Raw genomic sequence first — 15,338 nt, 5'->3', positions numbered from 1 at the left:
GACAATGTTGGCAGATCAGTATTATAGTTTATAGAATTAAATAAGACCTAATTCATATATTTTATTTGTATAATAAGTTGAATAACTTTAATCATATTTTTAGTGTCCCCAACTGAGCAAGCCAAGCCAAAGGCGACAGTGGCAAGGAACCAAAACTCCATCAGGGCGTGATGGAGAAAAATAAACCTTGGGAGAAACCAGACTCAGTCGGGGTGCCAGTTCTCCTCTGGCCTATTAACACACCGTGTAAGATTATTATTCTGGCAACCTTACAGGTCAGAAATCATATTAGATCGGATTATTCAAAATTTTCAGGGTATCACGGAAGAGACAGATTTATTTAGGATGGGGCGTCAATTACACAAGAGTATGAATACATAAAAGATCGGAATTATTGCGCCGAAGACGGGTTTTGAGCATGTCGTGCCAGTGAGGCAAATTCAGAGGAGACACCATTTGACACGGCTCAGCAGACACTCCAGGATGCGTTGGTCATGTCCAGGTAGGTCCACCATCCGATCCGGACAGGGCCCAGATCCGGGATAAACCTCGGGATAAACAGAGAGACTAACATTAGCGTAGATGTCACTCTTTTTATGATGTAACGAGTACATCAGGTGTTATGGGAAGTGTTCCCGGTTCCGGCTGACCTAGTTAATGCAGCCTAACAATCAGTCAATTGAATTGAATAATGAAAGTTAAAAATGTTCTATGTGTATGCCATAGTAAAGAGATGTGTTTTTAGTCTAGATTTAAACTGACAGAGTGTGTCTGCTTCCCAAACAATGCTAGGAAGACTATTCCACAATTTAGGAGCTAAATAGGAAAATGATCGACCGCCTGCAGTTGATTTAGATATTCTAGGTATTATCAACTGGCCAGAGTTTAGAGACCGCAATCGACGTGATGGGGTATAATGCGTTAAGAGCTCGATTAAGTACCGGGGAGCTAAACTATTTAGTGCTTTGTAAGTAATAAGCAAGATTTTAAAATGTATGCGATGTTTAATAGGGAGCCAGTGCAGTGTTGACAGAACTGGACTAATATGATCATACTTCCTGGTTCTAGTAAGAACTCTAGCTGCTGCATTTTGGACTAGCTGGAGTTTGTTTATTAAGCGAGCAGGGCAACCACCCAGTAGAGCATTACAATAATCTAGCCTTGAGCTCATGAACGCATGTACTAACTGTTCAGCATTTTGCATTGAAAGCATGTGCAGTAATTTAGATATATTTTTAAGATGATAGAATGCGGTTTTACAGATGCTAGAAACGTGGCTTTCAAATGAAAGATTGGTATCAAAGAGCACACCCAGGTTCCTCACTGACGACGAGGGCTTGACAGAGCAGTCATCAAGTGTTAGACAGTATTCTCGGTTACTACTTGTGGAGCTTTTCTGTCCAATAATTAAAAATTCAGTTTTATCTGAATTAAGTTGCAGAAAATTACTATTCATCCAATTTTTTATATCAGCTATGCATTCTGTTAATCTTGTGAATTGGTAGGTTTCGTCAGGGCGTGAGGAAATATAGAGCTGAGTATCGTCAGCATAACAATGAAAACTAACGCCATGCTTCTTAATGATATCTCCCAGTGGTAGCATATACAGGGTGAAAAGCAACGGTCCTAACACTGAGCCTTGCGGTACCCCATACTGAACTTGTGATCGGTGTGACATCTCTTCATTTACTGCTACAAACTGATAACGGTCAGATAAGTACGATTTAAACCATGCCAAAGCAGTTCCACTAACGCCAACATAATTTTCGATTCTATTCAGAAGAATATTGTGATCGATAGTATCAAATGCAGCGCTAAGATCGAGTAACACTAATAGAGAGATACAACCACGATCAGATGATAAGAGTAAATCATTTGTAACTCTAATTAGAGCAGTCTCAGTGCTATGATACGGTCTAAATCCTGACTGGAAATCCTCACATATACCATTTCTTTCTAAAAAAGAACATAATTGTGAAGACACGGCCTTTTCTAGTATTTTTGATAGAAACGGTAGATTCGAGATTGGCCTGTAATTGACTAATTCATTAGGATCAAGTTGTGTTTTTTTAATAAGTGGTTTAATTATAGCCAACTTAAAAGTTTTCGGTACATATCCTAATGTCAAAGATGAATTAATGATATTAAGCAGAGGATCTATGACCTCTGGAAGTATCTCTTTTAATAGCCTAGTCGGTATAGGGTCAAGCATACATGTTGTTGATTTTGATGATTTTACAAGTTTAGCCAGTTCTTCTCCTCCTATAGCAGTGAATGAGTGTAATTTTTCCTCAGTGACACTACAGCGCTCTGTCTGAAGTGATACTGTAATAGACGGCTGCATGGTTATAATTTTATTCCTAATATTATCAATCTTACTAGTAAAGAAGTTCATAAAGTCATCACTGCTGTGTTGTTTACAAACATCAGAAGCTGAAGCTTTATTTTTTGATAATTTAGCCACTGTATCGAATAAAAACTTAGGGTTGTGTTTGTTTTCTTCTAAAAGAGTTGAGAAATTGAAGGAAATACTAATTCCTTAACATTGCAATATGTTTATTGCTCTAACAAAATTTCAAAGTAAAAGAATATACAGGAGCAATGCATTCAATAAAACCTTGAAAACAAAGTACACGCACGCACGCACGCACACATACACATACACATGGCTGACATACATCACGAAGGAGAAACACTATCGTGATGCCAAGCCCCGCCCCGCTGCGAGTCTTGCGAGAGTATGTGAGTGGATTGGAACGGCGACAATTTCCCCTTCATGTTCTATAAATTTTATCTACGGATCAATACAGATGTCTGCTCATTCAAAATCATATAATAAAATAACTATATTGTAACTACAGTAATGATAACTGTAAGCAAACACTACAAGATGTTTTTGAATGCATTAGAGAGAACGATTACGTGTGTGAATAAGTGCTACCTGTTTCAAATGCGCTTTCAGGCGATCATATTCAGTATTTAGAAGGTTAAAAAAAATCCCTTAAACTTTAACATCCCGCTCATGCCCATCGCGTGATCATCTGTATCATTACAAAGCCTTTGCTTGTTGTTTACCGTGTGAGTTCTGAACACTGCACCATGCTTATTTAAATCTTTTCGTTTCTACACATATTAGGCTACATATTTCTCATGTCTGTGGACAAGCCTGCTGAGTTTCAGTTTATTTGAGACACGCTTCAATTCATGATGAAAGCGATCGCTTCCGCGACCGTCTACTTATTTGCTTTTTATTAATTAAATACATGCAATTGGCCAAAGAAACCTTTATTAAAATTAAGAGAAAATTTGTACAAAACGAAAGAAAGGCTTTTTACAAAACAAAACTTAATATTAAAATAAATACAGGGAGTGCAGAATTATTAGGCAAGTTGTATTTTTGAGGATTAATTTTATTATTGAACAACAACCATGTTCTCAATGAACACAAAAAACTCATTAATATCAAAGCTGAATATTTTTGGAAGTTTTAGTTTTAGCTATTTTAGGGGGCTAGCTGTGTGTGCAGGTGACTATTACTGTGCATAATTATTAGGCAACTTAACAAAAAACAAATTTATACCCATTTCAATTATTTATTTTTACTAGTGAAACCAATATAACATCTCAACATTCACAAATATACATTTCTGACATTCAAAAAACAAACAAAACAAATCAGTGACCAATATAGCCACCTTTCTTTGCAAGGTCACTCAAAAGCCTGCCATCCATGGATTCTGTCAGTGTTTTGATCTGTTCACCACCAACATTGCGTGCAGCAGCAACCACAGCCTCCCAGACACTGTTCAGAGAGGTGTACTGTTTTCCCTCCTTGTAAATCGCACATTTGATGATGGACCACAGGTTCTCAATGGGGTTCAGATCAGGTGAATAAGGAGGCCATATCATTAGATTTTCTTCTTTTATACCCTTTCTTGCCAGCCACGCTGTGGAGTACTTGGACGCGTGTGATGGAGCATTGTCCTGCATGAAAATCATGTTTTTCTTAAAGGATGCAGACTTCTTCCTGTACCACTGCTTGAAGAAGGTGTCTTCCAGAAACTTGCATTAGGACTGTGAGTTGAGCTTGACTCCATCTTCAACCCGAAAAGGCCCCACAAGCTCATCTTTGATAATACCAGCCCAAACCAGTACTCCACCTCAACCTTGCTGGCGTCTGAGTCGGACTGGCGCTCTCTGCCCTACCAATCCAGCCATGGGCCCATCCATCTGGCCCATCAAGACTCACTCTCATTTCATCAGTCCATAAAACCTTAGAAAAATCAGTCTTGAGATATTTCTTGGCCCAGTCTTGACGTTTCAGCTTGTGTGTCTTGTTCAGTGGTGGTCGACTTTCTGCCTTTCTTACCTTGGCCATGTCTCTGAGTGTTGCACACATTGTGCTTTTGGGCACTCCAGTGATGTTGCAGCTTTGAAATATGGCCAAACTGGTGGCAAGTGGCATCTTGGCAGCTGCAGGCTTGACTTTTCTCAGTTCACTGGCAATTATTTTGCGCCTTGGTTTTTCCACAACGCTTCTTGCGACCCTGTTGACTATTTTGAATGAAACGCTTGATTGTTCCATGATCACGCTTCAGAAGCTTGGCTATTTTAAGACTGCTGCATCCCTCTGCAATATATCTCACTATTTTTGACTTTTCTGAGCCTGTCAAGTCCTTCTTTTGACCCATTTTGCCAAAGGAAAGGAAGTTGCCTAATAATTATGCACACCTGATATAGGGTGTTGATGTCATTAGCAGGGAACTACACTAACCTTTTCCACTGGTGGCACTTGCGCTACTAACTTTTTCAGTTACTGGCACAAAACATGATTTGGTCGCACAAATTATTTATAGTAAGCCACTCTGGATAATAACAATAATGAAACTGTATTGCATACCGATGTGCTTTTTTTTTTTACTTGCCATCTTTTAAACCACATGCCTTCTTGTTTTCTTTAACAATAGTTGGGATAGATTTATTGCAATAAAAAATACAGTACACAATAAAGTGCAAAATGAATTTCTTTTGCATTTCAACATGCTGTGGTGGGCACAGATGGGCAGACTCCTGAACTCTTAAGGAAAAATAAAATAAATATAATCCATAAAATAATAAGAAAAATACTATCATTGTGAAGCTTCAGTGCGTTTACATGGAGCACTATAATCGGTTTAAAAGTCCAATCCAAATGAAAATGCTCCATATACACACCTCAATCTGAATAAAAATGCCCAAACCGAATGAAATTGTAATCAGTTTGAGAGGGGTGGGATAAACCTTTTCATGAAAAATGTAACCATGTTAAATGACCTGACCGGATTACTTTTCAGTGTTTGCCTCCTTATATGACGTGATACACAGCGCGCGCCTTCACTACTGACTGCGCGCCGCGCTCAAACGCAGGCTATAATGTTGAGAGGAAAGTTTATTTTTCTGAGGGGTAAACTTTTTATTTCTTAAGAACGTATGAAGATAATGTTGGCATAATGACAGACATAGCCTGGCTACATCCTCTCATCTTGACAGCGTTTGTCCCAGGCACTTTTTACTTTAACTGCGCCTGACAGAAGAATTTATTTTTTCTGAGATGATTATTACACTTTACAACAAATAAATAGCTTTTATAAAACCGTGTAAGTCCTGGTGGCTGTTGAGAGTTGCTATGGCATCCGTGAACACATTCAGCTGCTGGAGAGAAGCGTCGACATTTCTGAAGCGGCAGACAAACTGCTCTGTGATGATTGCGATTGAAAGTCAGCTCGGTTTAGATAACGTCTCATGTAAACAGTCCACTGAATCTTTCAATCATAATTATTTTAATTGGAATGACAAAAAAGTGTGCATGTAAACGTAGCGGCTAACGTTAATGATTCGTGTTTGAATTGTTTTGACGCAGTTACAAATTTCGACAGTCCTGCAAGCAATTGATGGCCCACAGAATTTACAGTACATACAGTGCATTGCTCCGTCTTGGTACCTTAACCACTGGTAACTTATTCTTCGAGCCACTGGTGTCGAAATTCATATGTCCGTTTCGTTTTTCCCGCGTGTGCTTTCCCTGACGAATCCCCTCAGCCACATCATTCCCACTCACAGGCTCCGTTTGACATGTCGCATCGACATCAAGTGATGGTTCTGTTCATAGACCGTAAAAATGTTACACTTGAACTTCCCTTCTTACAATATGAGTCAATTGTCCGCTTAATTTCAACACGTACAGACTGTAACTTAGGCTATGTTGAGATATATATGCGATTGCTGTGTGTGTCTTAACGAGAGGTATATTATTTTTAATCAACGTACGCCTCGCCTACATTTTGGGAGGGGGCGGGGGTCGCGGGGTTGAAGCCAACTTGATGTGTTGAATGCTCAGAGCACGTTATAAAATGTTTTCTTAAAATACACATTTCTGTATTAATAAATGCTCATAGTAAATCATAGTATATTGCCTAAAACATAAGGTAGGTACAAAAATAATCAGTGATACATTTGCGACCCCATAGAAATTCGGGTCGCAATGGCATTTCAAAAGGTCGCATATGCGACCATTTTGGTCGCAGTGTAGTTCCCTGCATTAGACCACACCCCTTCTCATTACAGAGATGCACATCACCTAATATGCTTAATTGGTAGTAGGCTTTCCAGCCTATACAGCTTGGAGTAAGACAACATGCATAACGAGGATGATGTGGTCAAAATACTCATTTGCCTAATAATTCTGCACTCCCTGTATAACCACCAAAATCATTTCTGACCCACTCGCATCTTTGCACTTATATCAAAATCAGATGAAATTCAAAAAATAATATTATAATATTTAAACATAAATATGAAAGAAAAAAAAACATTGTATAATGGCTACAACAAGTATAGTAAGCTACAGATTTATGTCATGTCTGAGCTGGATTTAAACAAACAATTTTACCGGCGGGTTCATGAGCGCGTAGTCGCGTACCTGCAGATTACTGAGCTGATCACACCGGCGCTCCGCTCATTAGTCATTACAGGCTCGTTCACAGTTAATGTGCCGGGCAGGGCCGGTCTCTCGGGGTCTGCAGGGTCGGGCTTGATTTTTTTGAGTCGATCTAAGCTCTAGTTCTGGCTAAAAATGTAGTTATTAGGCCCTATGTGCCGGCCTGAATTGTATTCGTGATGGAGCAGTAGTGGAGCGCTCTCAGAGCGAGTAAAAACCACAACGCTCCGACTTTTAAAAAATAAGATCCTCACTCCATTCAAAATTTTGCCGCTCCGCTTCCACTCCACTCCGCTCACATAGCTACTCCACACCACCTGGCAGTGTGAATGGACCAAATCTAGCGACCCGGGAACAAATGCCGGGTCGCATTATCCGTGTATTTGCCGGAATCACAGTGTGAAAGGGGCTCGAGTGAGGCACACGATGCGTTATTTTATAGTACTCTATACAGTGATGAAGTCTATATCAATCAGCAAAAATTATATTTTTACAATATTTTATAATAAATATTTTTAGCAGTAATAATAATCATAATAATTATTATTAGTCACATTAATATATAAACACAAAATGTTATATACACACACTTTTTATTTGTAAAAAAAAAATAACAACAATAATCGCATTTTAAATCGCAATCGCAATTTTACCCAGAATAATCGCAATTATATATTTTCACCAAATCGTGCAGCCCTAATTCCAGTACAAAAAAAGTAACATTTAATTTTTTTATTTTAGTGGTATAAATTTGATTCAATATAAAAATTAATTCAAAATAGAAAAAAAGGCCAATGAGCCAATAAGTGTTCCTCTTCCGCCATCTACTGGCATAGTGTTTTATTTTTATTTTCAATGTTGTCGTCCTAATGTTATTTTGATACTCGAAGCATAAACAACAGGTGAATATAAAGGAATGATGCTAGAATATATATAATTTACCCAAGAAAGGAGTTTTAAATGGTGGTTAAAAAAAACGACAACCAATTTATTCAACTCTTTACATTCAGGCGCTAGACACGTTATTCCTTAAATAAACGCATTTGACAGAAAGATCTAAGAGAATCTAAAAACTGTTAAAATGACAGATAGCATTTGGATATAATAGTTTTATTATAGTGCTCATGTCATCTAACTGCAGTTAGAGTCTGGCGATCTATTATATAACAATATATACATCAACTCTAATGTGCTTCATAAAATACATTTTCTGTCAATATTTCTGAGAGGCCAATAATGCCATAAAATCTCAAAATATGCATTAATTTAATCAATTTTCGAGTGAGTGCACTTGAGAAAGCCTACACTGAAATGAATGGTGTTTAATGCTGGAATTATTGGTCGCTCCGTGACACATGCTTTGCATTCCTCGGTTCCTATGGAAGTGTATGAAGTGTCCTAACCACTGATCTATATAGTTATATAGATTTATATTCTTAGATTTCATGTGACGTCACACAGTGGCGCGGCCGCCATTTGTAGGACTGAATTGCAACATGCGTCTATCTGCTGTGCTGTGGGCTGTGACAACAGCAAATAAAATAAAACATGGATTAACGTTTTACAATAACCAAAATAAACCTGAGCGTTGTCAGAAATACTTTGCTCTTTTTCTGCTAACTTTTAACAATCATTTATAATAATAAAGTACTAAAATGAGACCACAAAGACATCATCGGCAATATTCACGGCAAAGAATATTTCGTTATGTAGGCTACTGACAGGTGCAATATTTAAAAACCGACAACTATGTTTTATGTACATTGCAATTAGTAATAATTTGCATTAATGTTAACCTAGAGATTTTCAAAAATCAAAATGTAATTTATTTTAACATACAATAGACATGCCACAGCTTACATTCGGTAGTCGTTATACGACTGTGTTTACTATTATATTTTTGGCATACCTTTATGATTATTTTACTCATTCAAGTGCAAGCCAGGTTTCCTGTGTTTCCGCTATTGATGAAGCGCCATATGCCGCGCAGTAAACAGTAAATCTAATCACCATAGGCAAAATGTTTTTTCTTCAAGAATGAAAGAAGTGGCATCGATGTGTTGCTGTAAATCTGCAACAACAAAAAAGCAAAAACTAGGCTACTAAACCTTCCATAAACACAGACTTTACTCCAACCTACGGTGAAGTCATTAACAACGTTTTAACACAAATTTTGTTGATTAATCATGTTTGTTAATGTTATTCTCTAAGGCTAATATTCAAAGGTTATAGTAGGCTGCATGAAAAATGTGCCGTGCGACCGCACGTCAATAGGCCTACATGCTGCTTTCAATAGGATGTGAGTGAAATGGAAATAGCGATCTAAATTTTGGGGTGGCACCCAGGGCTCCACCACTGGGTGTCAGCAGTTCGTTTGGCAGTAAATAAGGATCTAATCCTAAAGACAAGTATCTATTTTCTTTAAGTATCTAAATACCGTTGCTATTGACGTTTCGTCAGTGGTGAGATGTGCTATTTTGGAAATTGTCCATGGGGCAGACAAATTTATTTTGAAATCTTTCCGATCATAGATATAGCCTACATAATAATGTAATAATGTAATTATTAAGTACATCTCAATCAGATGGGTCTGTCTGCGGTCTGCGAGACAGGGGCGTAACCGGCTACGCTACCCAAAGGTCCTAAAGATGGCGGCCGCAGCAAAAAAGTCACGTGACTGAACCCCATAAATAGATACATAGATTTATATAGATCAGTGGTCGTAACTGTTTTTCAGTGGCACAGGCCAAAACGTGATTGGTTTGAGTGAGAACGTGCTACGATTGGTCAGCACGATATGGCAGTTATCTAATTGTCTTAAGTAGACGGTTAAGGTTGATTAACCTTAATGCTCTTGACTGGCTAACTTTTGCAACTTTGTAAGGACTAACTTTTTTGTTGTTGTAATGACTAGCTTTTGCAACTTTTGTAAGGATTACTCTAATTTATTCAGGGAAGACCAATAGCCTATTAATTTACATTTCATTTGATTCTTTATTTAATGTATTAAAGTATATACATTTATATAACAATCACCTATAAGGGAGAATTTTCCCCATTTTCAGAAATAATCAATTCCCTGAATGAATGTCTGTAAAATTTCCTATAAATAATTCTATATGATAAAAAGAAGGATTAAAATAGATTGTATCGGTGATCGGATCTGCAGATATGCTTCCTGTGATCGGCTCCAAAAATCCTGATCGGAGCACCCTTAATTGAATTACTACATTAGTTACATTATATTAAATTTGTATCTCTAGAAATGACATTAGAATTGGAAAATATTGGTTAAAAAAAAAACATACATTTAACACAAACTGACCAGCAAATGCAACTTTTGGACACCATCTTATTTTCCCAGTTCAATTGTCACTGAATGGAAAGCACAGGATTGTGACCTTAAAGGCAGCGAAGGATACATGTATGCTGCTTTCAAAAATGAATCAGATGAAGGTATCTCAGGAGACAGGAAGTGGTGCAAACATTAGAGGGTTTAATGCCTCAAATGTGTCCAAAGTCAGCATTTTCCAGGTTTCGGATGCACCCTAAGTGTCAGTCTTAGAGATGTGCCACAAACAGAATTTTGGATGATGGCGTGGACCAATCACTGAACAGATTTCCTGATTTAAGAACATTCTTAGATAAGATTCACACTGAATTGTAAAATTCCTAAGAGGAGTTTACATTCAACACACATTTGACAAACACATTGTAAATAGATAAAAACGTTTTCCACCATGTCTTAATTACAACATGTGTGCTGTTAACTGACCTGCCAAGATTTTATGATATAATCAGCCACCATGGATTCTAAAAGAAAACCGAACTGGCTTGAAGAAGAAGCGCTGACAAAGACGATGCCTGATCTGTCCAAACGATAAACGTTTGATAACTGCTCGTCGACAAACATTTTAAAAACATTTTCCCTCTTCTGAAAGATTTTCGCGCACGCCTGTCCCTTCAGTGCCATCACAAGCCCCTGCTGACAACTCCTCCTAACCACTTGAGAAACCCATTGGGCTGTCTAAATAACTGGGTAAGTAAAAGAGATTATTAGATTTAAGACATTTTATAATTTGCTTTTATTCTCCAGTTTAAAAGTAGGAGTATGTCATGAATTATCAGCTTGGCACTTTGGGAAGCTTGATAAATACGGGCCCAGAAAAAAAGCTTTTTCACCCATAACGTTATGATTTGTAGAGCAGAGTCTCACCAGTCGTATGAAGCCGAATCCTCGATCTCTGTTAATGAAAACCTCATTTGCCTCGCCATATTTGGAGAAAAGCTTCTTGAAATCGTCCTCCGTCATATCTGATGGGAGATTACCAACAAAGAGTCTGCACCGCTGAGTAAATGTTTTCTCCCCAGGTCTCCTGAAGTTCTTGAGGTCTAGAGCCATCTCCTGGGGCGCAGTGTTTGCAGGACTAGAGTCCCGCGGTGATGGAGCAGCTGCCTCCATCTTTTCGCTGGGATCTGGTGGAGATTCCGCGCTGCGCTTCACATTCTGCGGGTGCGGGGATGTAGCATTGTTTTGAATATTCACCTGTTTTAGGTTACGGTTTGCCATTGCGCTGCAGCCTTAACTATGACTAATACAACACTGACTCGCTTTTTAGTTTCTTTCTTTATATTCGAAATATACACTTTGGATTACGGTCTATTTATTACTATTAGGATAACATCCACTCAACTGAACTTAAAAGAACACGATTCCAACGCCGCATCTTCTTCTTTTGATTTTATTGGCGGTTGACAAACAACGAAACGGTGTAGTATCGCCCCCGACTGGCATGGAGTGTGGATCGAAATGACTTTCCTCCTTTTTTCATATAACCTCCCACAAAGTAGTTGCTTTAAGATACTGAAAAAATAAAAGTATAACATTCATTTCCAAAAAAATTTTTTTTATATCTCCTAGTATAAACTGCATTTTTAATTTAGCTATAGTTTGTATTAGAAATTGTCACGGATTTCAAACACATCAGCTGTGTCCCAAATGATGCACTGATGAACTATTTAGTCTACTCAACCGTGTAGTGTATGAACTTTACTCTTTTTTTAAATTAGTCCAAGAGCTTTCTGTCTCTCTATTGAAAATGTCACATATCATATGGACTACTTTGATAATGTTTTTATTACCTTTCTGATCTTTCTGGACATGGGACAATATACAGTATATTTTCAATGGAGAGACAGAAAGCTCTTGGACTAAATATAAAACATCTTGAATTGTTTTCCACACTTTGTTTTTTTTCTGTTCATTTAGTGCCTCATCCTGGTATTTAAAGTGCACTTGTGCTTTTTTTGTTGTTGTTGTTGTTGGAATTTTCAGTGTGAACACTGAACATAGACATAACATAGAGTAGTGCATAAGTATGTGAATGGACCTCCATGATAGGGACGCACCATAGACAGTGGGGGTGCTTCTCAATATCCCTCCTCGTTTCCTTGCTCCTCCGTCCCCCATCCTATGACCGGAAACCGATGGAGCTCAGCAATATTGTATGACATCTCTATTCTCTAATTTCACCACGAGGAGGCGAGGATCAAAGGAGGCTTCCTAAGAAGTCATGAGCGAGGATACACAGGTGTATACTTTGCAGAAGTGTTTTATATACTAAACGTGACACAAGCATTCATTATCCTCCCCCTTCACATCGTGCAACAGTTTATTTGTTATTATTGTTATTATTATGTTTACTTCTCCTAGAAATGTCACCTTATCGTGGTGGAGGGTTTGAGTAACTGAATGATCCTAGGAGCTATGTTGTCCAGGGCTATATGCCCCTGGTAGGCCTGGTTGCCAGCTGAACTTAGCCCCGCCCACAAAATGTTTAGGTCGGGCAGTTCGGTCTGGCCTTGATCCATAGAGGAGTAATTATCTCCGAACAGGAACTGTTCGGACCATTGAAATCACCAGGACGGGCTTTAGACGATGATGGACAGATGATAAACAGTAACGTAATCATGCACGTCATCAAAGGGGCTTGGATTATATTTGTTTGAATCCTAAACGGAGAGCTTGTTTGTATATGCATTCATCTTCACAATTTCTCTCAAAAATGATGATCATGTTGGGTAAGTACTCTGTGTATTATTATATTATTTTTTTTTTTTACAACACCAGCAAAGATTGTGTATTCCAGCGCACGTGCAGACAGGGTTGCCAAGTTTTTACAACAAAACCTGCCAACTACTAGCACTAAACAATAGCTTCCCGGGGGGTTCTCCGGGGAAAAAAGGGTGTTTGGGGGGTAAAATGTGTGTTATTTTGGCAAGGTTGCCTGCTAAAATTCGCACTCATGGGTCTATATGAAACGTCGTACCGAAACGTCACACGGCATGGCACAGCCGGTGCGCCACCCTGGAGTCAGGCCCGGGGTTGGGGCTTGTATGCGAGTGCCTGGTGGTCGGGCCTTTCCCCGTGGGTCGGGCTCAGCCCGAATGAGCACGTGGGGCCGCCCTCCCGTGGGCTCACCACCTGCAGGAGGGATCATAAGGGACCGGTGCATAGTGGATCGGGCGACAGTCGAAGGCGAGGCCTCCGACGACCCAATCTCTGGACATGGAAACTGGCTTCAAGTATCAAGTATCTTGGGGTCTTGTTCACGAGTGAGGGAAGGATGGAACAGGAGATTGACAGATGGATCAGTGCATTTACTGTTAAATCTATGTTCCTACTCTCAACTATGGTCATGAGCTGTGGGTCATGACCCGAAAGGACAAGGTCTCGGATATGGCTGGGCACTCCCTTAGAGATAGGGTAAGAAGCTCGGTCAATTGGGAGGGACTCAAAGTACAGGGGCTCAACATCAAGAGGAGCCATCTAAAGTGTCTCGGGCATCTATTTCGGATGCCTCCTGGACGCCTTCCCAGGGAGGTGTTCTGGGAACGTCCCTCCGGGAGGAGGCCCCGGGGAGGGATTGTGTCTCCCGGCTGGCCTGGGAATGCCTCGGGGTTCCCCTGGAGGAAGTGGCTAGGGAGAGGGAAGTCTGGGCATCTCTGCTTAGACTGTTGCCCCTGCGGCCCGGATAAGCGGAAGAAGATGGATGGATGGATGGATTATTATGTTTACATGTAAAAGACACAAATTGTTGTCAAAATAACAACACCTAACAGTTTCAGAATTATATCAAAGCACAAGAAAATGAAAGGAACAAATAGAGAAACAAATAGAAACTAATACTATACAACAAATAAAAAGCAGTTAATACCTTGAATTCAGTGTTAATAATAACGGGTAATATTAATTAAAATATGGACAAATGTGGTAATTTGTGGAGGCTGAGGCTTACAATATAAATCTCTAATGTTCAAGAATCCAGACTAAATCCAGCAGTGCAGAATCATCATTAATTGACGCCACTTTGATGTGACGTTTAAGGGAGTGAGGATATATAATTTCACTTGATTCAATTCCTCCGTCCTCGTGTCTTTTCCTCGAGTTCTTCGCTCGCATCCTGAAGGGGTGGAGCTAGGCGCAAGGAAAGGAAGTGGAAATGAGGATGCACAAATAAGAATTTATTTGCACTGTGCTTCTCAATGCACTGTGCTTCTCAATATCCCTCCTCGTTTCCTCCGACCTCCATCCTATGACCCAGAAACCGATGGAGCTCAGCCATCTTGTAGGACCGCTCAATTCTCTAATTGCACTGCGAGGAGGCTCGAGGAGTGAGGAGGCTTCCTGAGTTGTAAGTGAGGATACACTTAGTGCTTCCCAATTCTTATTTGTGCATCCTCGTTTCCTTTCCTAGCTTCCTTTCCTCACACTTTAGCCCCACCCCTTCAGGATGCGAGGGAAGGACGTGAGGAAAAGATGTGAGGACGGAGGAATTGAATCAAGTGAAATGATATATCCTCGCTCCCTTTAACGTCACTTCAAAGCGTCGTCAATTAATGCACCGCTGGATTTAGTCAGGATTCTTGAACATCAGAGATAACTATTTATATTGTAAGCTTCAACCTCCACAAAATACCACATTTGTCCATATTTTAATGAATATTACCAGTTATTATTAACAATGAATTCCAGTTATTAACTGCTTTTTATCCGTTGTATAGTATTAGTTTCTATTAGTTTTTTTCATTTTCTTGTGCTTTGATATAATTCTGCAACTGTCAGTTGTTGTTATTTGACAAACATTTGTGTCTTGTACATGTAATAATAATAATGAATAAACTGTGGCACGATGTGAAGGGGAAGGAGAATGAATGCTTGTTGATGTGCCCTTTGTGGGTCTTTAATGCAGAGACTCTCCTGGTGTTTGCAGTTTAAATATAATGATGCATTTAAAAGTTAATGGCCAAACGTGTCATTACAAAAGTTCATAATGCTGCTGCAGGTGAAATATAATGTGAA

General features: G+C 39.2%; 1 protein-coding gene across 1 annotated transcript in view; it reads right to left on the bottom strand.

Moving 5' to 3' along the window:
- Positions 1-11,733, bottom strand: part of LOC137073267 (paraspeckle component 1) — a 64,588-nt gene extending 52,855 nt beyond the window's left edge. Inside the window, exon 1 of the mRNA XM_067441580.1 lies at positions 11,193-11,733. Coding sequence (XP_067297681.1) covers positions 11,193-11,546 — 354 coding nt within the window. The 5' untranslated portion in view covers positions 11,547-11,733. The remainder of the gene's footprint in view (positions 1-11,192) is intronic.
- Positions 11,734-15,338: the final 3,605 nt, after the last annotated feature.

The sequence above is a fragment of the Pseudorasbora parva genome, chromosome 4, assembly GCF_024679245.1.
Source record: "Pseudorasbora parva isolate DD20220531a chromosome 4, ASM2467924v1, whole genome shotgun sequence".
In the NCBI taxonomy this organism is placed as follows: Eukaryota; Metazoa; Chordata; class Actinopteri; order Cypriniformes; family Gobionidae; genus Pseudorasbora; species Pseudorasbora parva.
The sequence above is the reverse complement of the archived record's forward strand: the minus strand, read 5'-3'. Positions and strand labels throughout refer to the sequence as shown.